This window comes from Pagrus pagrus, assembly GCF_965226575.1.
Source record: "Pagrus pagrus genome assembly, chromosome: 12".
In the NCBI taxonomy this organism is placed as follows: Eukaryota; Metazoa; Chordata; class Actinopteri; order Spariformes; family Sparidae; genus Pagrus; species Pagrus pagrus.
Window position 1 is genome coordinate 23,531,817 of NC_140196.1, and position 23,929 is coordinate 23,555,745.

At 43.1% G+C, this 23,929-nt stretch overlaps 1 protein-coding gene across 2 annotated transcripts in view; it reads left to right on the forward strand.

Annotated features, from left to right (window-relative positions):
- The window catches only part of cdh24b (cadherin 24, type 2b), a 172,938-nt gene that overhangs the window by 140,835 nt on the left and 8,174 nt on the right, over window positions 1–23,929 (forward strand). For both annotated transcript variants that reach the window (XM_084368131.1, XM_084368132.1), the window contains exons 7-13: window positions 24–280; window positions 2,369–2,505; window positions 6,738–6,859; window positions 10,059–10,176; window positions 16,149–16,469; window positions 20,648–20,855; window positions 22,566–23,046. In XM_084368131.1, the coding sequence (XP_084224257.1) occupies window positions 24–280; window positions 2,369–2,505; window positions 6,738–6,859; window positions 10,059–10,176; window positions 16,149–16,469; window positions 20,648–20,855; window positions 22,566–23,046 (1,644 nt within the window). The remainder of the gene's footprint in view (window positions 1–23; window positions 281–2,368; window positions 2,506–6,737; window positions 6,860–10,058; window positions 10,177–16,148; window positions 16,470–20,647; window positions 20,856–22,565; window positions 23,047–23,929) is intronic.

A 23,929-nucleotide genomic window follows, 5' to 3' on the forward strand; every position in this document is an offset into this window, starting at 1 on the left:
GCCTTCTCCTTTGTCCCCCACAGGCGGTAGACTACGAGAGCCGGAGCTCCTACTCATTCTCTGTTGAGGTCCTCAACCCCATAGTGGATCCTCGCTTCTTGCGTCGAGGCCCCTTCAAGGACCGGGCCTCCATCAGAGTAGCGGTGCTGGATGCAGACGAGCCTCCGAGGTTCTCCCGATCCCGATACCACATGGACGTGTCTGAAAACTGCCCGCCAGCCTGCACTGTGGGCAGAGTCAGCGCTGTAGACCCTGATACTGGTCTTACCAATAATATCAGGTACAGTTATGGGCCTCTGTCCTCATATAGATGATCATCTTATTACAATGCAATGGTCATTTGGCAAACCTTGGGTCCTGGCATTTATATGGATGCCATTTGACATGCACCACCCATTCAAACATGGTTGCAGATCAAGTACACCTCATCATGGCAACAGCTCTACCTGATTGCAGTGCTCCCCGCAGCAGGACAACCCGCTAATCTGCTAATGTGACAAAGAGCTGCAGGCGTTGAGCTGGCCTACAAATTCCCCAGATCCCAATCGGATTGAACATCAATGGGAAATGCTGGAAAAGCCCGGTCCTTGGAAGTCCCACTGTGGATTGGACTTGGCTCTGACCGGCCGCGGACCTGTGGGGGTGTCCTATGATGGCACTAAGGCATTGCCTAAAGATCCTTTGAGTCCTGTGGGTCGCGAGGTGTGACCTCCATGGATCAGGCTTGTTCCAGGATCTCCGACAGATGCTCGATCAGATTGGGATCTGGGGAACTGGTTGACACATTGAGCTCTTAGCCACATTTGCACGGTACATTGCAATTGGGGAGTATCCTTGCCCCACTGTGGATCTGACTTGGCTCTGATCCGACATGGCTTGGACACTGGACCTGTGGGGGTGTCCAATGATGGCAATAGGACATTTTCAGCAGATGCTTTGAATCCTGTGGCTTGCAATGTGCAGCCTTCATGGATCAGACTCGAGGGATCTGGGGAACTTGAAGGCCAGGTCGACATTTTGTGGTCTTTGTTACATTCACAGGGCACACTGTCCTGCAGGGGGGACATTGCAATTGGGTTGTAATGTTGCCAGGAGGGCATATACTTGGTCTGTGCGGGTTTGGGTGAATGGTGCATGGCAAAAATGGCTTCCATATCAATGCCATGACCCACAGTTTTGATGTGTTTCCTTTACAGTTAGTTAATACAGATTATAAATGTGGCTGAACTCAGCTAAAGCTAGTCTACCACGTTGTCCCTTATTATACTCTTTATTGAGGAATATTGACAGTCTAGTACAAAGTAACAAATACTGTGACATTTTGGAAAACATGGTAACACACTTTCCTGCTGAGATTTAGCCAGCTAGCCGTGCTAAATGAGATTAAACCTGATTAAACAAGATCCCAGTAGAACGTGAAAATGAATGAGCTTCAGAGCTGCTGCTGGATGGGTCTTGTTACCTTTGCACAAAGCTCCCCTTATTTCCAGACGCTGTGTTAAGCTAAGCTAACTGGCTGCGGGCTTTATATTGAGCAAACCAACATGAGAGTGATACCGATCTTTATATCTTACTCTCAGGAAGTAAGCGCATTCCCCAAAGTGTTCCTTTAATATTTCAGTGGTTATGAAAGCCTAACAAAACATTTTTTTATCTACAACAGAGTAGTCTCAATGCTAAGAGGAAAATCAAACACTTGCCAAGAGTTAAATTTTTAGTGTATTTTAATGTTTTAGAGGAGAGGGTTTGAGTGTTTTTTAATAATGGTTGTTGTCTCAGACAGAGACATTTCTATGCCTGGCATATGTAGTTTTTTATATCAGAATTCAAACTTGGCTCCTCAACTAAAGAAGAAAAAAGACACAACAGAGAGAGCTAACCAAACAAATGTAAGCCAACAAAATTCTCACTTGTGTTCCCTTGAGCCCACAGTAACCACACAAGTTTTAAAGTTCAATCCTTTCACTTCTGTTTGTCTCGTGGAGGGAGGCGAGTGATTCGCTTGTAGCTGCCACAGAAAACCGTGTCGCAATTAGCACCGGCGAAAGTGTTAAAGAGTGAGTGTGTGGGGAGGATTGATAGTTGGTATATTCATAGAGATATTTAGATAATCGGTGGCACTTCAAAAGAGCTCCTATCAGCTGCGATAATCTCCCTATATTAATTCTTTGGCCATTTGAATTCAGACTTCCTTATCGCTCCCTCACACACTTCCCCTGTCTGCTTCTTTCACTCTGCACCCCACTGCTTTCTCTGCTTGCTCGTTCCCTTCACTCGTTCTTTCTACACTTCTCTCTGCCCTTTTCTAGTTTTACTTACATTCACCTAACTTTTTTTTCTCCTCCCATTCTACTTTTTTCTTTCCAAGGTTTTCCATTGATCCTCAGTCAGACCCAGAGGCCCTGTTTCGTATTACCCCGGACACCGGCCTCATCACCACGGCTATGGAACTGGACCGGGAGCGCGAGCATTGGCACAACATCACCGTCATCGCCACCCAGAGAGGTCAGAGGTCCCTCTTTGTACAGCACTTAACTCTGAGACATTGTTAGAGCTTGTCCACAGGGGTTATTTCTTTCATTGTGAGCTAAAACTCTTCAATGAAACCAGCATTTTACCACCTGCACCCACTGATGAGTATGAGGGTTTAAGAGGTTTAAAGTAGTGTAAACTGTATATTGTACGCTATCTGAAAAGCACAGTATCCACTGTGTGATGCACTTCACTAAGCGGCTTAGCCCTCGAAACCATCAAGCCGTGAGGGGGAATGCTGTTTGGCACCACAAATAGTTTGTTACAGCGTGCCTGGGAATCAATTGATCTATATTGTGTGAGTTATCTGATGCTGCTGCAATAGATCTGTTCTCATAAGGATTCAGCTGGAAAGACAGAATTAAAGCAGCAAATCGAACAGAGCCATCGCCTCGCAGACGCTCAGCGGCTGTAAAGGAGAACGGTAAACACCTCTCTGTTTCCAAGCAGGGATACTCATCAAACAGTGACGCACTTTGCAGGTTATATTTAAATGAGGAAAGTGCACAAAAATGCGGATATAAAGACTATCACAAGGTCAAGAGCTTTTAATCGCATTCAAGGTGAGGTCGTGACGTCAACTGCTCCTGCCGATGTCAAGAGATGCTGATGCTGTTTATTAGTACATCAGCAAAACGTCGGTGTTGATGAGGGCTGCACAATTAGCTGAAATGTTATCAAAATCACAGTATACTGTAGCTGAGTGCAATATCCAAATCCATATTGCAGAGGCAGCAACTTTCTGATAAAGATAAAATGACAAAACAGCATTTTAATGAAGCACTTACAAATCTTGTTCTCCAGATCTAAGAAAACATTTTTGTCAGATCCCAACAAATGTCACATTAACATATTTTTTTTTTCAGTGGAAATGAATATTGTGATATATAATGCATGTTATAGCTGTCAAAATAATCGCAATATTTATTATTTCCATATTGTGCAGCTCTGTTGTTGACCTTGTCAAATTCATCGACCCATAATTGTAAAAACCTATAAGCCATTCGGAGAGTCCCCCTCGGGAGCCAGTGCGGCCTTGACTCTGGTGGTGGGTGGTTTGCAGAGAGCACAGACTGCACTGACAGAAAATCAAATCAAAGTTTTATTGTCGCATACACATTCATACACAGTACAACACAAAGTGAAGTCTGTCCACTGGATTTGAGCAGTCTTAAGTGTTAGGAGCAGTAAAGCAGACGCCGTGCAACACCCGAGGAACAGCTCCAGTTCTAAGCCAGTGGCTCGGTCAAGGGCCCTGACAAGAGAATTAACCTAAACCTTTTGAAAAGCAGCACGCAGAGGAAGCCCACGCAAACACAGGGAGAACATTCAAACTGAAAACAGAAGGTCCTGCACGAGGCACAAAACTGTTTCTCATGTAGTGTTCAGAAGCCTCTTGGATGAGAGGTGAAACATCTTCAACAAACTGAAACAAGTCCGGTTGCCTACGATACAGCACTTGGACTTACCGTGACCTGGATGACTGAGAACCTTCATCAACATGTTTCTCATGTAGTTTGGTTTAAAGCAGGGTTGACCAAGCGGAGTCCATGGGCCAAAGTTAGCCCACCAGATGTTTCTAGCGATTTTTAACTTCTGCCAAGGAGGTTATGTTTTGGCTGTGTCTGTTTTTTGTTGTATTTTTTGGTTGTTTGGTCTGTCAGCAGGATTACACAAAAACTACAGAATGGATTTCCACGAAACTTGGATGGACGATGTTTCTCAGCCCAGAATAGACCCCATTAACTTTTGGTGTGGATTTGGATAGAGACAGATACAGGAATATTTCTCCCATCTCTTCAACATTGCGAGGGCGTTTCTCAACATTTTCTTAACAATAATAATAATACTGCATGGATCTTGATGGGAAAAAAGTCTTATTTAGGTGGCTGGTATCTATGAGTGAGTGCAATTTGATGCAGAATCTGCATCTAGTGGATTTAGATGTTTAATTTAATATTGGCTTTTGCTTAATTAAATTAAAAAGGACTCTTGGGCCTTGGCAGAGGTATGCACTCTACTGAGTAGTTAAATTAATTAAACATAATTACAGGAATTGCTGTTTAGGCTGTTTTTGCGAGGAAAATGTCTCTTTAAATTTGAGGGCTCTGTAATGATTAATCATTTTTTATAATCTGGTCACGGTGGGATCCAAGTCCCATTTGCATCTTAACAAACAACACAACAGGTGTTTACTTTTGGGCCTTGGCACACTGTTAACTTTCAGTTTTGGCTTTTTAAGGGAGACATTTTGAGCACCCCTGGTTTCGAGGATGAAGCTTGCAGTATTCTATATATTTTTTATTGTCTATAAATGCCATCCAAAGGTCAAAAATAACAATGTGCATCTCTCAATACTGTACATTCTGACTTCCCTAATCTGTCTGTGACAGGCACTCTCGTACCCATTGTTTCCTACTGGAAAAAAAAGTGTCATGAATGCATTATTTCCATTTATTTAAACAGCTAAACCACTTGGAAAAACAGTTGGGCAATGCACATTTTAGCAAATGTTACACAAACAGGAGCAACCAGTACATTTGTAGTGGACTATTTCCAGCCATGGATCAATACACACGTGGTGCTCTTGAGACTATTTGTGTCAGCAGGTGCATGTGGAGCTGACTCAACATAAACTACAGTGCTCATCTTCAAGATACGGAAAAGAAATACCATCCAACAAAAAAGTGTGGCCTCGATGTGTTTTTTAATACTTTTCTGACAACGGAGGAATAACATATTGAAAATATGGAATATCTCACCTTGGAAGTTTTTGTGTCTGAACCAAACTCTACCCACCATGAATTGCAAATCAGAAAACAGTCATATGAATCGTTTTAATGCTTCTATGAGTTTTTGTCACTGACAAATGATGTCTTCCTGCTGATAGTGGTGCCAAATCACAAAATGCTCATATGTGTCATTTTTGAAGGGACTGACAGCCTATTTTCTTGTTTACGCCTCCTGCTAAATCCTGGCTGTGTTCTAATAGTCATTTTTGGCAGGTGACAAGCTATTATTCGCATCCTCCCCAGCCCTTAAAAAAAAACTCAGTCAACCTGGGTGGTGTCAGAGTAGAAGTATTTCTGTAGAAAGCTGTCCAGCGGCCGCTGTGTGCAGGCGAGGGAAGTTGTTTTCCTGCCAAGTCTTGCTCTGGACAGAGTTAATCTTTACTTAAAATCTACTCAGGGCGCCTTGTGGCAGCAGCGTTGGTAGGACTGTGGAGGCAGCGCAGTGAGTGCCTGTCTTGAATAATGAGCTCTATCTAATAAACAGACTGCTGGAGGCTGTGTTGACATAATGCACAGTAGGAGCCCTGCCATGGCCATGGGCAGGCCAGCTCACCCGGTGGCATTGCAGCAAGAGCTCATTTTCAGCTTTTCAGCGATGGGAAGCAGACGCTGTCATCCATGGCACAGTGTCACAGCTCTAGGTTTGAGAACATGGTGTGGAAGTACGTGTGTGTGTGTTTGTGTGTGTGTGTGTGTGTGTGTGTGTTAGATTACAGAAGATGTAGCCCACTGTGTTGCAGAGTCTCCTGCTTCGAGAGATGAGGGAAGATGTGCCGGTGAGCCTGGATTTTGCGAGCATCTCCACGAGAGCAGCCTAAAATGTGACGGCAAATGCTCAGCGCAGAGTGTGACTGTGAGAACTTCATGTTTGACTGTGTGTATATCCAAGTGAATGGGGTGTGGGAGACCCTCTGCCAATCCATTTAAACTGCGCCCTTGTGTAACTGCATGCAGATTGACTGCTTTCTACATCCCTCCTCTGCCCCCTCTCCCTCTCTTTTCTTACAACACACACATACACACACTTGACGCCGTGAGACGCTTTGGCTAAGAACGGAACAGTTTAATGTGGAAAAATTTGAGTGCTATGGAAGCATCAGTCGTACTCCAGCTGGGAGCCTGTGAGCTGTAACACAAGCCAAATGAAACCAAATGTGCTACTGTATATTTAGCCAATCGTGTGCTCGCTAATGTGATCTGAGTGCTGTTGAAGTTGTTGGACAAAGACTGAAATGCTTGATCTCGCCTATGAGGACAATTGAATGGACTTAATGGAGTGTGAATGTGCACCTGTGTGTGTGTGTGAGAGAGCACACTGGGGCTTGTTGCGCTTATATATTTTTTTCCAAATACAGCTGTCACAGGCCTCTCATGCTGAATTGTGAGCTTCCTGTTTCTGATTGGCTCTTCCAGACAATCCCAGCCAGGTGTCCAGAGTTGTGGTTGCAGTCGAGACGTTGGACCTGAACGACAACGCACCCGAACTGGACAGGCAGTACACGACGGCCATGTGCGACTCATCCTCCATCGGGCAGGTCAGTATGTGTTTGAGTGTCTTTCGACGTCAGTGTATTTGTCTGCATGACGTCTTCTGCTCCCAAAGTGCAATTTAAAGCCCCTATGCATAAAAAAATGATTTTAATAGCATCTTTTAAATTATTCTGCTGGAACTAGCTTTTGTTTGTATGACAATGAGACAATCCCAGTGAAAATTGATGCAGTCTATTAGTCTTTTTCCACAAAACAGCATTTGACGTATAGCCATTGTCTCGGGTTCCGCTTTTGTTTCCACGCCTTCCCCTTCCGCCTCGGGGACAAGTTCCTGGAGCTAAATCTTGGCACTGCTCATGCGGTGATGCTAAATGCAAGTTCCAGGTACTCTCAAGGGTCGTCTGGAGTGCTGGAGACTGTGATTTGTAGAAAACGGAAAAGAGAGTAGTACCAAAGCCTCGCAGGGTTCTTGAAATGCTCAGGTTGTGCGAAGCCCTGGGTTATGGATTTTCAATTTCTTGCGTTGGAAAGGGCTGAATAAGTTTCTTTGAATCTATTCATGTCCGTGTCCCCGGGTCAGATCCAGGGTGACATTTTCAAGCCCTTCACATTGTGAGTTTGAATATATTTTTAGTTACTCTAGCGGTGTGATTCTCGAGTGGGAAACGTCTGTCAGTCAGTTCATCACTGTCATCCAGGAACAGCTTTTGGATGAACTGATAAGAGACATTCACAGTCACCAGAGGACGAACCCTATGGACTTTAATGATCCTCTGACTTTTCTCCGAACACCGCCATGAGTGTTTTTTTTTTTTTTAAATATCTTCACAGCTATTGGATTCAATGCCATTAACTTCGTTACGCACATTCATGTCCCTCCTAGGATGAACTGTAATAACTTTTGCGAACCCTTCACTTTTCACTTAGCACAATTATCAGGTCAGATTATTAATTTGTCTTATACTTGACCAAATACCTTCAAAGCTATTGTTAGCTGAGGCCTAGCATTTTGTTAACACCAACCCACGAGGAACACTGCCAAGCTTTGAAGCTATTTGACATAGTGGCCAAACCATGTAATTACAACACCACGTTACGCACACTGGCCCAACAGACTTAATCCCATGAGCTTGAATTGTGAGAGAAATGGCTGTAACATTATTTGAGTCACAAACCCCGCAAAATGTGCAGAATTTGAGCCGCTCGGTTCGATAACATTTAGAATGTATTGAAGCGTCGAACCAGTAAATTGTCAGCGGAGGGCTTAACAGGAAGTTAGCCGCTCGACTGGTCCTCAGTGCACACGCTTTATGTGCCACACGGTAAGGAAGCAATGCAAAAGATTCTGGTAATCTTTTAAAGGTCTTTGGCTTCATGCGCCACAGAGCAGCTTTTTGCCGCCTCTGAAGCTGTAGTCACATTTCCCCCTATTAGGTACATTTTTAATACTGCTAATCAGGAAATGTTAGCATGCTAACATGCTAAACTAAGATGGTGAACGTGGTAAACACTATACCACCTAAACATGAGTTTGCTAGCATGGACATTATGTGCATGTCAGCATCCATATGTTAGCATTTAGCCCAAAGCTGAATGCAGGAGCACAGCTTCACAGAGCTGCTAGCATGGACTCTTCTGTCACTCATGCAGCTATACCATGCTCAGATATTTATAGATAAGAGCTCCATGCCGTCAGCTGTCAGGAGTTAGATCCATTTATTTCCAACTGTGATGTCTCCTATAGAGAAACATGCAGTACCTTCAAAGCGTTTCCCAGTCAAGTAAGTAAGCGTACAATACAAACCAAGCCTATTCAAGTGTAGCGGCATGTACCGTATACGCTATACTAAGCTATATCTCTTCAGATATGGAAGCATACTGCTCCAGTGTGCCCATTTACCATGGCGGCAGGCGAATCCTCCATGGCCCATTATCAGAGCGCAGCAGCTATTCACACTGTAATTAAACTCAGGTCTACTCAGAGACCGTCTCCCTCCGTCCTGCCATCCGTCTTCCTTTATTTGTCAAGTCGAGTCAACCTTATTTGTACTGCACATTCCATATGACAGGCGTAGACTGAAGAATGTAGGGTTGGAGATTGGTCTGTAGGATTCCTCTATTTCAACAATGGCGTTATAGTGGCATGTTGAGTGCTGTGGGAGCCATGAAGAATCTCAGGGACATTATTAGACCAAAGCTGAAAACATTTCTCAACAACTTGTTATCCTTGGGTCAAGAGCACATGACAGAACTCCTTCGACACAGAGTTCACTGTGTTGCTTGTGCTCTTATTTAATCCAATCCCAATTATAGAAATCATCTCTTCATTCCTCGATCTCTCCCTGGAAACCAGCCTTTGCTTTTCTTTTCTTTTTTTCTTCTCTCCTATGCTCAATATTCCACGCTGGCTCCATCGACATAATTTGGTGTCTTGGCCCATCTGTTGTTTTTGCGGGTGTTTTTCATTGCTCCGCTTGTTGTCTGTGATTCCGTGGTGCCGGCGTTGATTTGTTTGCGCCTGTGATGCTCGTGTTTGTGTTTGAGCGTGCTGTTGTGTGAGTGAGCGGGCTGACAGTTCAAGAAAGAAAGATTATGATATCCTCGAATGTGTTGGGGTTGTGCGAGCACGTCTCTGTATGACAAGTCATTAGCCAAAAAGCGTTTGAATATTCACACACAGCGACTGATAACATTACGCGACTGTACATAACAAATCTTCTCAAGGCCCGGAGACACTGACTAACTCAGAGAGCACGCGGCACCCTTCATCCCTGCATTCAGCCTCGTAACTAGCTCTCGAAAGCAGTTCTGAAAGGACGTCTTGCATAATGACGACTGGAGTTTTTTCATTAAAAAGAAATTACCCATCAGCTTAGGCAGCGGGAGATTTTTTTTTTTTTTAAGATTAATTTTGTTACGATCGCAGTCGTAGACTTGTGCAGATGCTTTAACAAAATTGAAAGCCATGCTGCAATGTATTTTGTGAAAGCCGATTTATGTCAGACACAGTTATTTATTCGGTGTGAGTATCAGACACAGCTCGCTTGTGTCTCTATACTAATTGTTTGGCTTGTTTTGATTCCTGCTAACGTCGGCTAATGGTTTGTAGCTAAAAGCACTCTCTGCGTGAGTGTTTCTCCCATTACCTTCCTTCTCTCCCTGTGCTTTCCACCCTCCACACGCACACAATCACAACCCTCCCCTCACCCAATCTCCTCCGCTCTCTCTATCTCTGTGTTTCAGGTGGTGCAGGTGTTGCGGGCGATTGATAGAGATGAGGGAGGGAATGACAGCACTGTGTATTTCAGCATCCCTCCGGAGTCCAGCGCTGCCCTCAACTTCAGCGTCAGGGACAGTGGTGGTAGGCACTCAATCTTTCCCTCTCTCTGTATATCTCTTAATTCCCTGTTTTTGTTCCCCAGGCAGACACACACTGCTTCTTTCCTACTTTTTTAAGGCTCTTAATCCCACATTTTCTTTTCCGCCTTTCTCATTCCATCTTCGTCTTTTCTCCTATTCTCTCTTTCTTTCCCCCCTCCTCTCAGTCCCTCTGCCTCTTCTCTTCTCTCTGCCTCCCCCGTCCCTTTTTTTTTTTCTGTCTCTGCCTCTCTCTTCTACCATCTATCTCCCAGCTCTGGTGGCCCCATTGTTTTGCTTTGTTATCCTCCCCTCTTTTATTCGTCCCTCTTGTTTGCCTTCCCATATCCACTACATCCATCTTCTCCCGCCCCACAACCACATATGCTTACTGTTTCCAATGAAAAGCTTTTGAAGAAATCAGAGCTGCTTCATTTAATTCACTTCAACTCAAATTGAATTTAGCTGCTTAGTATTTGTTTCTGGTACATTCTCTGTCTGGAGTGCTTTCTGTGACCCCCTTTTCCTGCACAAACACGCACACGAGCGTAAGTACACACCGGCATACACAAGAAGTCTCACACACGTCGGGATTGTTAATTCAAGGACGTAACGTACCCCTGATTATTTGAACTGTTGCAATCAAATCATAAAGACGTCATAAAGACACAACAATTGGTCCACAGATACATCGTTTGCAATCAAACAAACACAGTTCTGTTTGTAGTCGGAGTTTCACAACGAAAGACATTGTTTGAAACTCGAGGCCCGTCAAACATGCTGAAAAAAACACAAAAACATTTTCAAAGCTGAAGTCTTTTTCAACAGTCTTTATTGATTTTTCATTGTACAGACATCAGCATTATAATGCAGTGTAATACACTGCAAGTTTTTACATAAACACAACACAGCCCGCCCATTACATCCCCCCAAACACACACTTATTCACTTTCATTACGTCTCCCTTGCGTAAAGAACCACAATACACATTATAGGTATACACAGACCAAAAGTTACACCACTGCAACACGGTTTTAAATAATCCCTCACCCCCCTCTGGGGTCTACAACCCGTTCTCACTCCCAACGCTTCAATTATAGCAGTCTGGTCAGTGGTCAACTGGTCACCTAGTTTTCATGCCTTACCCTAACAAAGTAGCTTTTTTGCTTAGCCCAACCAAGTAGGTTTTTTTTTTTGCCTTAACCTTAACAAACTGTGACCATTAGACAGCATTCAAAACAGTCCAAAAGTCAAAATATGTCAAACTGTGTGAACCGTATGTCAGCACGCTTCATTCCAAAAGTCTAACCGGACGCTGCGTGTAACGGATTAGTGCTAAGTCGACCATGGAGCCCTTCACAAGCAAAACTGACTCAAGAGGGGTGGGTAGTGCATCATAGTTTGACTGAACAAGCTGCTGTATTGGATGAATTGGGAGTGAGAACGTGTTGAGGTCTACCACTGATTTCAGGATGTCTTTGGTTTCCCTCCTGTAGAAGCTCCCTGATACTGTTTTATAAAATCATGAAAATGTTTCCAAATATCCTTATAAACTCCCAATTTGTATTTCAAGGTATTTTAATCTTCACACAATTGGGCCTTAGTTTTGATCCAAGCACCAATTTTAGGCAAGACAAGTTCATTTATATAGCACAATCACACACAGGGCAATTCAAAGAGCTTTAAAGGGCACAGAAAATACACTTGAAATTGCATTCAAAAGACAATAAAAACAAAAGCAAGAAAATGAAAAGCCACAGAGTATGAAGAAGCTATGGATTTGGTTATTTGAAAGCAACAGTAAACAGTAATGTTTTAAGCTCTAATTTGAATAAGCTGACAGTTTTAGCAGACCTCAGGTATTTAAGAAGCACCAGCACGGTCCACAGGCGGGGGGTATTAAATCTAAAAGCTGCTTCACCGTGCTTTGTTTTGATCCTGGCCACCGTGAGTAAACCTGTCCCAAGTGACCCAAGGGGTCTGGATGCTTCATAACGTACAAGTAAATCAGAGACGAATCAGGCCTGGACCCATTATAGCTTTATAGACAAGTAATAAGATTTTAAAATCTATCCTTTGACACACAGGAAGCCAGTGCAGTGATTTAAGGACCAGTGTTATGTGCTCCTCTTTTTTGGTGTTAGTGAGGACTCAGCATTCAGGACGAGCTGCAGGTGTGATTGATTTTTTACTAAGACCGGTGAACACACCATTTTTAATAGTCTAGTCTACCCAATTTGTAGATTCTAGTCATGGCTTTAAGATGAGGTGACAATAGTTAAAGTTTTATCTGTGTTCCTTTCTAGAAAAACCACTCGCTGATTTGTTCAATGCACTTATTCATCAGTTGTGCGGGCCTGTAGTCATGGGGTGACACTTATTTAGAGTTGTGTGTCCTCACAGGCCTCCTCACAGGCTCTGCTCCAATTGTCATTTGAAATATCCTGGATACAGAGGCCTCATCCGACCAGAAACAAGCCATTTGTATGTTAATAAAATCAAACCATTACTGTTGCAGTTCTTGGTAATACTTTCTTCCATGGATGAAATTGCAGGAAATACCAATGACTGGTTTTGCATAGAAAAGATAAAACTCCTCAATTGCAGGTATTTATATATATAAAAAGCTTTCATGGGATGTTATGTATGAGAAAGAATGTCCTCAAATTCATTAGCACCTCTTTCTTATTGAGCTCAGACACTTTACTCAGTCCTTTCTTTGCCCATTGCTGGATGCTGCATCCTGCTGGCCTGGTTTAATCTGAAGTGTTTGAGTTTTTCAAAACCTGCACCATTTTCTCTCTCTAATAGTAGGTTACACCCTAATTAACTCAGCAGTGTTGATGCATTTAAACCACAGGAACAGGGGACTCGACAAATACTGATCCAATAACTGGACTTAAGTACAAAGACTTGAGTATGCAGCGTAGTAGAGGAAACGAGAGAACAGGGAAGGAGCTGATGTTCATGAATAACACTGGGAACAGGGCTGATGAGGCTGATGCAAGACAGGTGTGCAGGGAAGATTAAGCTGGGGAGGAGCGCAGGAACACAGGTGAGCAGGGAAAAGGCTGGAAAACAGGCAAAGATAGGAAGTAGAAGTGGAAATGAGGAGAACCTACAAAATTAAAATAAATAAACTAAAAATACCAAACCATGACAGTATTCAGTGATGGAATGTACTGCACTACAGTACAAGTTTAAGGTACTTTACTTGAGTATTTCCATTTTCTGTTATATTATACTTCTACCCCACTCCATTCTGGAGGCAAATGTTGTTCTTTTACTCCACTACATTTGTCGGATAATTTTAGTTACTAGTTACTTTGCTGATTGCATGCTGCGGAGCCAAAGTAGCATGTTTGAACTCATTTATTTTATCGGCAATCAAAAAAGACACATTGTCACCTTAAAAAGTTAATATGCTGAACTTGTCAGTAGCCTTTAAATAAATCCAGCAGACGCAGACGACCACTAGCATTTATCTGAAGTCTGTCCGTCCCCTGACAAATGTCCAGTTTCGCTCTCTTAAGCTATGTTTGGGTCTCCGCCCCCCCCCAAGGGAAATCTTTGGCTCCTTAGTAGCTAAATTCTTCAATATGTTCACCAGCTGGTTGCTGACTGTGTCTCTCTGCCGTTCGGTGCTGATCAGATAGTGTTTTAAGGGCTTTATCAGAGCTTTTTCACCAAAAGCATCTGCCTGCTGCAGTTGGCAATGAGGTTGATGAGAGTGGTGACAATGAATCGAACAATAAAGTGAAACCAGAGGAGTTAGCTTATATTCACTGAAAGACACAGCTGCAGAATTGAGTGATATTGATAAGTGCACGTTTAACCACGTTGCGCTATTGCTAACTGATGACAAAGTGCATAGGCCTGGTGAGGTATCTTGATATGCGTGCTTTGTCCCATGGTGGTGCTCGGTTATATTATAACTGGGAAATGTCTACTGTGGATATTATGTCTGATAGTACTGTTATATTCGGCAGTATGATCTGCAGTCCCACTAGCTGGTGAGCTAAGTAAGCGCCCATTAGCCACCATTTGCATTGGCCTACTAATTGGTCCCAAACTTGGCAGAAGTGTGAGGAGCGAACCTGCTCCGGTTGGACTGTGGATCAGGAGGATAAACTCAGTGACATGTGGAATCAAAGGCCTCTTTGATGTGTCATCCAACAGGAGAACAGAGAAAAAGGAGAACATGTTCTGCTCTCATACTGACAGCTTGTCTGACAAAGACATGCTACATCATTTGCTTTGTTAAAAAAGATAATGTTTTGATCCGTGATTTGGATCCGAGAAGGTAGATTTGATGACAAAGTCATGTTTATGTGACTTTGCGGTGTCTTTGACGCTGCTTACATGTGTTCCACACATTGTGTCAATGTGTCATCTGATATGTGGACTTATTTTCGTAGCGTTGTACATTTCATTATGAAGAAAAGCTAAAAATATCTCCCACACAGACACTTCACAGCTCTTTTGCCCAAAAGTAAGAGTAAGACCAATGGAGGCCATTAGCTCTTTTGTCGTTGCTGCTCTTAATGGCTTCATATGAGCCTCTTTTGACTGAAAAACATCAGAAGTTTTGTTCCATTTGTAAAACATGGAAACAAGGTGTAAAATCATGGGTGACGTAGCCAAAATGAATAGTTTTGCGCCCCCCCTCTTTTAACGTGTTGAAAATGCATCAGTCTATCCACTCGCTGCTCTTTTCAGAGCGCCGCATCTGTGCTTCATTAGCTATTAAATCCATTTTGTGTGTTTACTCCACACCACGTTCTCACTGCTGCCTTGCACCGAGGCAGATGGACACGCAGATTGACAGACAGCACGCACACATACACATACACAAGAATGCGCTGCACACATTAACTAGTCGTCGAAGTGGCGATGCTAGGCAGCTGTGTTAAGGTGGGTCAGACCCTGTCACCACAGCAAGCCTTGAACACAGACAGTAAACCGGGTAGGAAGAAGGTGAACGTGACAGGAAAGAGTACAGGAAGATGACAAATGAGACTGAAACAAAGGGAGAGAAAGAAAGGGATGAAAGACATAAAGAAGAAACAAGTGAGGAAAAGAAAAAGGGATGAAGGGTATAAAGACGCTCTAGCAGTGAGATATTATTTTTTATTATCATCTTTAAATCTTTTAACTGTTACTGCAGTGCAACCTACCAGTGCATTAGATACAACTGGACACTTTATAATGGTGTGAGGTTATGATAGGCTACTAGAAAACAGCAAAAGTCACTGTTGGTGTTAAATTGTGTCACATTTATTTAATTTGTTTTTGCTATGTGTTCAATTTTTCAGATATTTCCAGTTTGAAATGAGAGCAAATACGTATTTTTAGCCCACAAAGCTATTATAAATTAGTCATTGAATCAATTTACATATGTTGAGCTTTTTAATATCTTCAATATACACTCTTGGCAATTCCTCTTGATGAAATTGCAACTTTTAGGCTGATCCGGATAATTCTTCTTCTGCTCCTTTAGCCAGATTAATGACACACCTTTAGCTGGCACTGTTCTTCACAAACTGTATCGGCAATCAGGACAGGTTTAAGAGTCTCAAAGAAAGATGCAGTGGCAGCAGTTTAAAAATGTAAAAGAATCGCAGTTTGTGTTTTAGTGTTGTAGCCAATTGGGGACATTAATTATGACGTGTAGCTGCTGCAGAGAGAAGGATCCTCCAATGGAGACACCCATCCTGCCCAAATTAGCATCGTTGTTATTCTGGTGTGAGACGTTGTAGCTTCAGTGGGAGAAAAAGGTCTCAAATTATCAGAGGTGTGAAATGCAATAGTAATAATAATAGAGCAAGCTAGACTAACCAAAGTTCGCTCCGTGTCTGTTTGAGGATCATTTTACCATTGTCACATCCTGTGCCATTCAGCACAAAAAATAAAAAAAATTGCACCTTGCAGTTAACAAAACATGAATTCTCCTCCTCTCTGTCCGTCTTCCTCCAGGCCCCACAGCCAGCCTGGTGCTGCTGTCCCAGCTCCAGCCGCTGTCCCGCTCCGCGTCCTCCACCCTGACGCTGTACGTGCCGCTGGTCCTGAGGGACGGGACGTCCGGCCTCACCAGCACGGGGACGGTCACCGTGTCCGTCTGTCCCTGCCTGAGAGGAGGGGCACGGGCCGGGGAGAAGGAGAAGGACAAGCAGACCGAGGGCGAGTGGGACTGGGAGAGAGAGGCGGTGTGTCTGCCTCAGCAGTCCACGCTGCCTTCCCCTGGGCTCAGTACCGCCGCCCTGCTGGCTATCCTGGCGTGTGTTGCTACACTCCTGGGTAAATACTTTGATACTTTATGAACAGTAAAAATAAAAAAAGGGTAATATGAGTTATTTTTCTTCCCTTTACAGATCCTTACCTAAACATCATGTTACCACAGTGCATTATTTATACAGTGAAGTTATATTAAGGCTCCCTGCCTATAAAGGAGGTTAATGCTAATCTACAAATAAAAAGATGAGTAAATAGTGTTTAGGGCTGTTTACCCTCCACTTCATCCCTGGATGCTTAAATCTGCATATGGAAATAATGGAAGCAGCAGCGTAAATATTTCTCTTAGTCACAGCTGCTCAGTAGCGGGGGTTTACTTTCCCTCGCAATTTTGGTCCAGTTATCTCCTCTGGCAAGGTCACCGCTAATCACTGCTAAAATAACAATTCTGAGTGATAATCTGGGCCCTCCGCTTTCTGATAGCGGCATAATAAAATGTCAGTGCCACCTTTGCAGAAACTCAAAAGCTCAATTGGATAATGTCTAGGTGCTGAGAAGGGCTCTGGCTCGTGGCCAGCATCATTGTCATTTCTATTCAGTCTGTTGGATCACTACTCATGCCTTGTTGATAGGGGTATTATCATTCTGCAAGAGGCCAGTTCAATCAAGAAAGAAAGGCAACATGGCGTGAAGGTGATCATGCAGAGTGGCTTTTTGGTGGAGTTTAGAATTTAGTTCCCTAAGTGACAAGGGCATGATGTATCCCCAGAAATACACACAGGCTCACAGCTTTCACCTCAAATTTGCAGCTTTTTAATTGAGGTTTGTGCCAGGACAATTTTGTTTTTCTCATCTACAAGAGGTCCATGCTAATACCCGCCTGGACCCTCGACAGAATGTTCTTACAGAAGCTTTCACAGCAGTTTCATCAGGATCAAATCTGGTTATTAAAAAGCGGGCCTGGTGTGTATTAGGTGGATATCAAGCTATTCTGCAACCAGTCCTCTTGCGGGCCTCGTGGATTGAGGCTCTTATGAACACAGAAATACATATCTGTCACAGCGTGAAGGTGATCCCTCACATTGTTATTAGAAGATTAGAGTTTTCCCACTCCTTTCAGGGATCATTAGATTAGTTCCATGGAAATCAAATAATGCAACCTCCGACTATATTAAAGCTGTGGATTTACTTACCGCAGCAGCCTAACCAGCTTCAGTAGAGCCAGACAGGAACACAAGCACATATATGTGCACGGTATGCACATACAGGTAGAAGTCTCAGATTGTGGAGGAGTTGTTTTGCAAACCATTCAATAGTGACTGTCCAGTAATACATGTAGCTTAGCAACTAGGGCTGTAACAATGTCAGATTTTCACTACAAAATTATCGTGGAATAAATTAATCAACAATAAAAATATTATTGCGATACTTATAGAAAATGTGTCATGTTTAACTTTCTATACTCTACTCGCAAATAAATGACAGTCAAAATATGAGTGTAGGGAGGCGGAGCTAGCGTCTGCAACTATATCTTAATGAAAAGTGAAAAGGCAACCAGATGAACTGATGAACAAAAGCCGGATTATTCACAGGATATTATGATATGTAAATTATTGACACAATAGGAACTGGTATCAAAAGTACCAGTTAAACTAAATATACTGTGGGTCGACTAAATTAACGGATCAGACATTCAATACTTTTCTGATTATCGGAATCTGTTTTTCTTTTGTTTGTTTGTTTTTATTGAACTAACTGATGAAATACGTTAATCAAAAAAAGGGCTTCGGCTCTGCAGCAGCATGCAACCTGCAGAGTAAATAGTAACTAAAATGATCTACTGTAATAGTGAGTGGAAGTACAAAGTAGCATAAAATGAAAATACTAAAGTGAAGGAAAGTACCTCAAAATTGTACTTAAGTACAGTACTTGAGTAAATGTACTTACATCGTGTGTCTTTTTCAGTTGTGTTCCAGGCCCCCTGCTCTGCATGGTTGAGATGTCTCCCTGCTCCAGCACACCTGGTTCAAATAAATGGGTCGTTATCAGGTTTCAGCAGAGCTTGATAACGAGCTGATCGTTTGAAGTGTTACAGCAGGGAAACATCTTAAACATGCAGGGCAGGGGAACGGGACTGAAAAACAATATGTTAGGGCATGTCTATGGGGTAAGGCCTGAAACAAAGTCTATGAAGGTAAAACCTCTGCCGATTCAGCACCATGGACAGCGCCGGCAGCCACTGAACTAACCACTGCAGGGAGAGTTTTTATTTTCACAGCCTTCAGAGAAATGGCCATTTTGTTTTCAGGATGATGGACTTTCAGTCAATGTGGCTTTCAATCTAATGGGACAATTTTTTTTGGACTATTGGGGTTTTGGATTAATGCACCATCAGAACAATGGCATGGCACCCCAGGCACAGCAGGTCCGTCAAGGTTTGGATTTCTCCACATGCCAAAAAGGTTTGCATGAAGATTCAATAAAAAAGTACCTCAAGAATTCGGGGGGGATTTTTTGTAGCCTTTACAAAACCAAAATCATGGTTAAAACTAGTAAGGAGTTAGAAACGAAAACAGTGTGTTCATTTGAGTTAGAGCTCAGGCTGCAGATGTAAGCCAACAAGCTCACCATCTACAGTCGTAATCAGCATTATTTCCAAACGCAAGGGGCATGTTTTTAGCTAATTAGCTATTTTGTGATGTTACAGATTGCTTTGAAGCTGTAGTTTTCAAACTTTTTGTGTTCAAGGCACACCAAAGAGCAAGCCAAAATCTAAAGCACAGCCGTATTGATATCCATGGAAAATAGCCAAAACAAACCTTGTATTTAATCACTCTGTGCACCTTCAGTTTTGGATCCCTGAAAGGTTTTAGAAAGATTTTTGTAGGGGTTAGAATTTGTCTCTGTATTAGGAAATAAATGTGTACAAAGAACTGATATAGTAAGTTATAAACTTATTTATTACTTAATAATCTAATAATCTATGGTTGTAACAAAATCCCACAGTACACCATCAGGGAACTTTAGCTTTAGAGGAACTGGAACATCCACCCAGTGGGAAACATGATGCGAGTATATCCTAGGCTAATGATAGTGGCTCTGTTGCTTTATCTAAAACCTCTTATAGGGCTCTTGTTTAAAAATGAATCAGCTGGAAAAATTGGAGATGGAGTTTTAAATCAATTCAAATCAAATCAAATCAAATCAAATTTTATTTGTATAGCCCAAATTCACAAATCACAGTTTGCCTCAGAGGGCTTTACAATCTGTACAGAGACGACACCCTCTGTCCTTCGACCCTCGATTCGAGTGAGGAAAAACTTGCCCCAAAAAAGGCCCTTTTAACAGGGAAAAAATGCGGAAGAAACCTCAGGGAGAGCCACAGAGGAGGGATCCCTCTCCCAGGACGGACAGACGTGCAATAGATGTCGCATGTACAGAGCAGATCAACGAGATCACAATGTATTCATGAACTAACTCCTTGTTAGCCACAAAATAGAAGCTACTTTTGTTAACTTCTGTGTTGAATCGAAGAACCGTTGTTTTAAAAGTTGCTGCGAGTTTTGACTTTTTCCTTGGGTGTTTTTTTGTCGATCTGTTTTGATTGTCCTCAGGTGTCTTTTTTTTTTTTTTTGCCTGGGTAGATTTTTCCACCCACACTGTGTTTCAGAAAATGTTCCACACATGAAGACTTAGAAATTTTAACTACAAGCAAGTACAAAATGTCTCCACTTTATACATGATAAACTTATTGAGTTTCACAAAAAATCCTGTCAAATGGTGCATGACTGTAGCAGACCTAATCCATCTTTGCGGGTGGACTTTATCACAGGTAGCCTTGTTGGACAACTGTTGAACAGCCGCCATGGCTTGATTCTCCGCCGACAGCCCGGGGTTAAATGTGGCTCTCTGCTTTGGGAATATGGAATTAGAATCAAGAAGTCATGGGAGAGTAAGGCGTCCATTTGCCTGGCTGGAGTTCAAAGTCAATTACACAGTGGAGGCATGCAACCTGCTGATATGATACAGCAGCTCTCTAACCCAAGGCTTCCTCAGCATTTGTTTTGTCTCTGTGTGTCTCACCTCTTTGTCTGCCTCAAACTCTCTCCCTGTGCTCCCTCTTCCTCCTTCCCTTTATTTCCCCTGTGACTTCTGCCCCCTTCTCCCTTGTTCATCATTCTTTTTTTTTCCAATTTCTCTCCTCTGCCTCAATATCTTCTGTTCCCGCTGCCCTCCCTCCGCAGCGGTGAGTGCCCTGTCATTGTCGCTGCGCCGCCAGAAGCGCGACTCCCTGTCACCGCTGGAGGAGGACGACGTGCGTGAGAACATCATAACGTATGATGACGAGGGCGGGGGCGAGGCCGACACCGCCGCCTTCGACATCGCCGCCCTCCAGAGTGCCCCGCACAGCTCGCGCTCACGTGGCTATCGCACACTGGACAGCAGGAATGTGTAAGCAGACTGAGGGAGTGTGTGTGGGAGTTTGTTTACATGTGGGATATATATATATACATAACACTTGTTGTTTAATTACATTAAACCTCATGGCTGGCCTCTTATTACACCCGCAAAGGAAATCAGGAAGGGAAAAAAAATGGAGCCCTTCAGAGTAAAAGCTTTATCTCGGTCCAGCACTTAATTGATCAGGTTCAGTAACTGATCAAGCCGTAACTCCCAGGTCATAAAAAGTCACCGATCAAAATGCTGAGACAGAAGGCTATCAAGCTTTGCAGTCCTCAGAGACCACTTTGTTGTGCTCATTTTGTTAAAGCTCGTTTATGTTCCACCACATCAGAGAGTTGTTTGCAACCACTTTGATGTTTCTGTGAAACATTGTTATTGCCTTTGGACTAATAATTAGCTGAGATGAATTCACGCAAGCCATATGGGGAGGCCATAAACAAGTACAAAGGCTGCTTTTAGTTAATCGAAAATTGCTTCTCGCAATTTACGGAGGTGGACACAACAACATGAAAAAAACTCTTAAATCTAATGCAATCCGTTGCAATATCCCTGCAATAAATGTTACCTTTGTGAAGTGTGGAATGTTTCACTTTTGTAGACACTGTGTCACGGAGGAGTTCAACTTTTTGGTAGCTTTTTGTCGCTGCGGTTTGCCATTTTGTTGTGTGCCATCGGTAAGATTGTAGTGACTCTCTCACCAAATTTACACATGGATTTCTGTTCGCTTGTCATGGAGAGTAGCAGCAGAGCTATAATGTATTCTGTGCCTCTGGAGGGAGAATTCTTAATCTTGGATTGGGCTTGGAGATGACAACATTTTCACAGAAGGCCTGCACTACAACAGCTTCTGATTTGGTCGTCACACTAGGGGCTATAGTCAGAATGTCTTTGACTAAATCCTTGGAGACGGAAGTCCCAAAATGTATGCAAGAGCATCCCATTAATGTTAATTTGCCCACTGGGGTTATTTTTTTCCCAGGCTTGATCATATACATGACAACATTCCAAAAATACAACAACTACTAAAAATGACCAGAGATAGGGTGCCTTTGTAGGCCAGCAAGTTAACACTTCTTTTCCACATAGCTCTGCGTGCATATGTGATCTGATGCGTTTTTATGCTTCCTACACCACTTTTATGATTTTTGAAGCATTAATGAAATCACCAAAGCAAACGTTAGGCACCAAGCAAACTACATTGCGGTCGCACGTTTCACCACCACCAAGTTTCTTACCACACTACACACTTCACTGTAAACTGATCAGTCTAAAAGTTGGTAAGAAGAGAGTTTGCAACTAAAGTCTGCCTGTAAAGACGCACTAGTGAGTAGAGTCTCTATGTTCGGCGTTCTAACATTGGGTATTTACTGATGTTAACTTCTGTCGTAGAGCAAAACGTGAACTTATTTCTGGGTTTTAAGACTCATTCCTGTGGCCCTCCATTGGAGCTGTTTCTGTCTAGATAAGGCTTCATACAGTACATATGTATACAAACAGGGAAGTTAGCTTCTCTCTCACGTTAGGGTTGTTGCTTCTAACTTTAAAGAAATGCATTTCCTTGTGTTGAACACAATGGGGGGTATGTTGTTTATTTCCCATTATTTTTTATTGTTAGTTGTTCAATAAAGTAAAAAATGCCACAAAAATGACGTGATTTACCAATAAAGATAAATTTAAATTTTGCCTTATTTTTTACAGACGTTACGCCCATCGCACCCAAGACAAAGCTCGCACCTACAGCTGGGCTCAGAATCCCGGTGTGGAACACAACTACACAGCACCAGGAGGACCTCTCTATGGTCGGCTCTGTTACAGCAGCCATACGTTACCCGTTCTCCGCCGCGCACCAGGTGGAACATTTGAACCAGGCATGGCAGAGCTGGGATACCGCTTTCCTGGAGGCCAGCCAGACCACTCTCTGGTAATCCAGAACCAAGGGGCCATGGTAGGGGCCATGGAGTCCGGAGTGGTGTACGTGGCTCCCACAGACCTCAGCACTGGAAGCCGAACGGGAAGTCGCACGGGAAGCCGTGACGGGACTGCGCCCCAAAGCACGTCGGACGGAGGAACGCCGAGGACAAGTGACAGCCAGGAGAGAGGAGGGGGGACGGGAACTGCAAGCAACTGTACAGAGGGGAGCAATGAGGACAAAATGAACCACAGTCAAGATGTGGACTGGGTAAGGATTACTGTGAGCCCGCTTTACCTCCAAACATGCAATTTGGGATCATGGGTGCAGTTTTGATTTCATCCCAAATATGCTGGCCTCCATGATGAGCGACCAGTGACTTTCTGCCGTGTATAGGAGGCAGGTATTATGGTGGATCTAATTTAATGTAGAGGAAAATAGATAAGTAAATCTTTTGCACTCTAAATTCAAGAAGTCGTGTAATTCTGCTCTCTTCAGAGAGATGAGGGAGAATGTCAGGTTGTTATAGTTTACACACTGTAGCACTGTTGTCTGTAGCAACCACATTAGCAGTTTTATAGAACTACTTATGTTTTAGGTAATGACATCCTTCAGTCTACTACGTGCAAAGGATGCTGGAATGGATGGATGATGGATGGACGGATGAATAGATGATGGAAGGATAGACAGATGGATACATAGGTGGATGGGTGGATGGACGGACAGATGGACGGGCAGACGGATGGATGGATGGATGGATGGACAGATGGACAGACAAATTAATAGATGGATGGATGGATAGACAGATGGACAGACAAATGGATGGATGGATGGATGGATGGACGGATGGATGAATAGATGGATGGATGGATGGATGGAAGGATGGATGGATGGACAGATGGACAGACAAATGAATAGATGAACAAATGGATGGATGAATGTATGGACAGATGGACAGATAAATGAATAGATGGATGGATGGACAGATGGACAGACAAATGAATAGATGGACAGATGGATGGATGGATGGATGGATGGATGGATGGATGGATGATGGATGGATAGAATGGATGAAAAAATGTTTCAGAAAGCATAAAAAGTGATAAATGTTACCTTGAATAGTGAATTGAAATTGAACAAATGGCCTGATTGA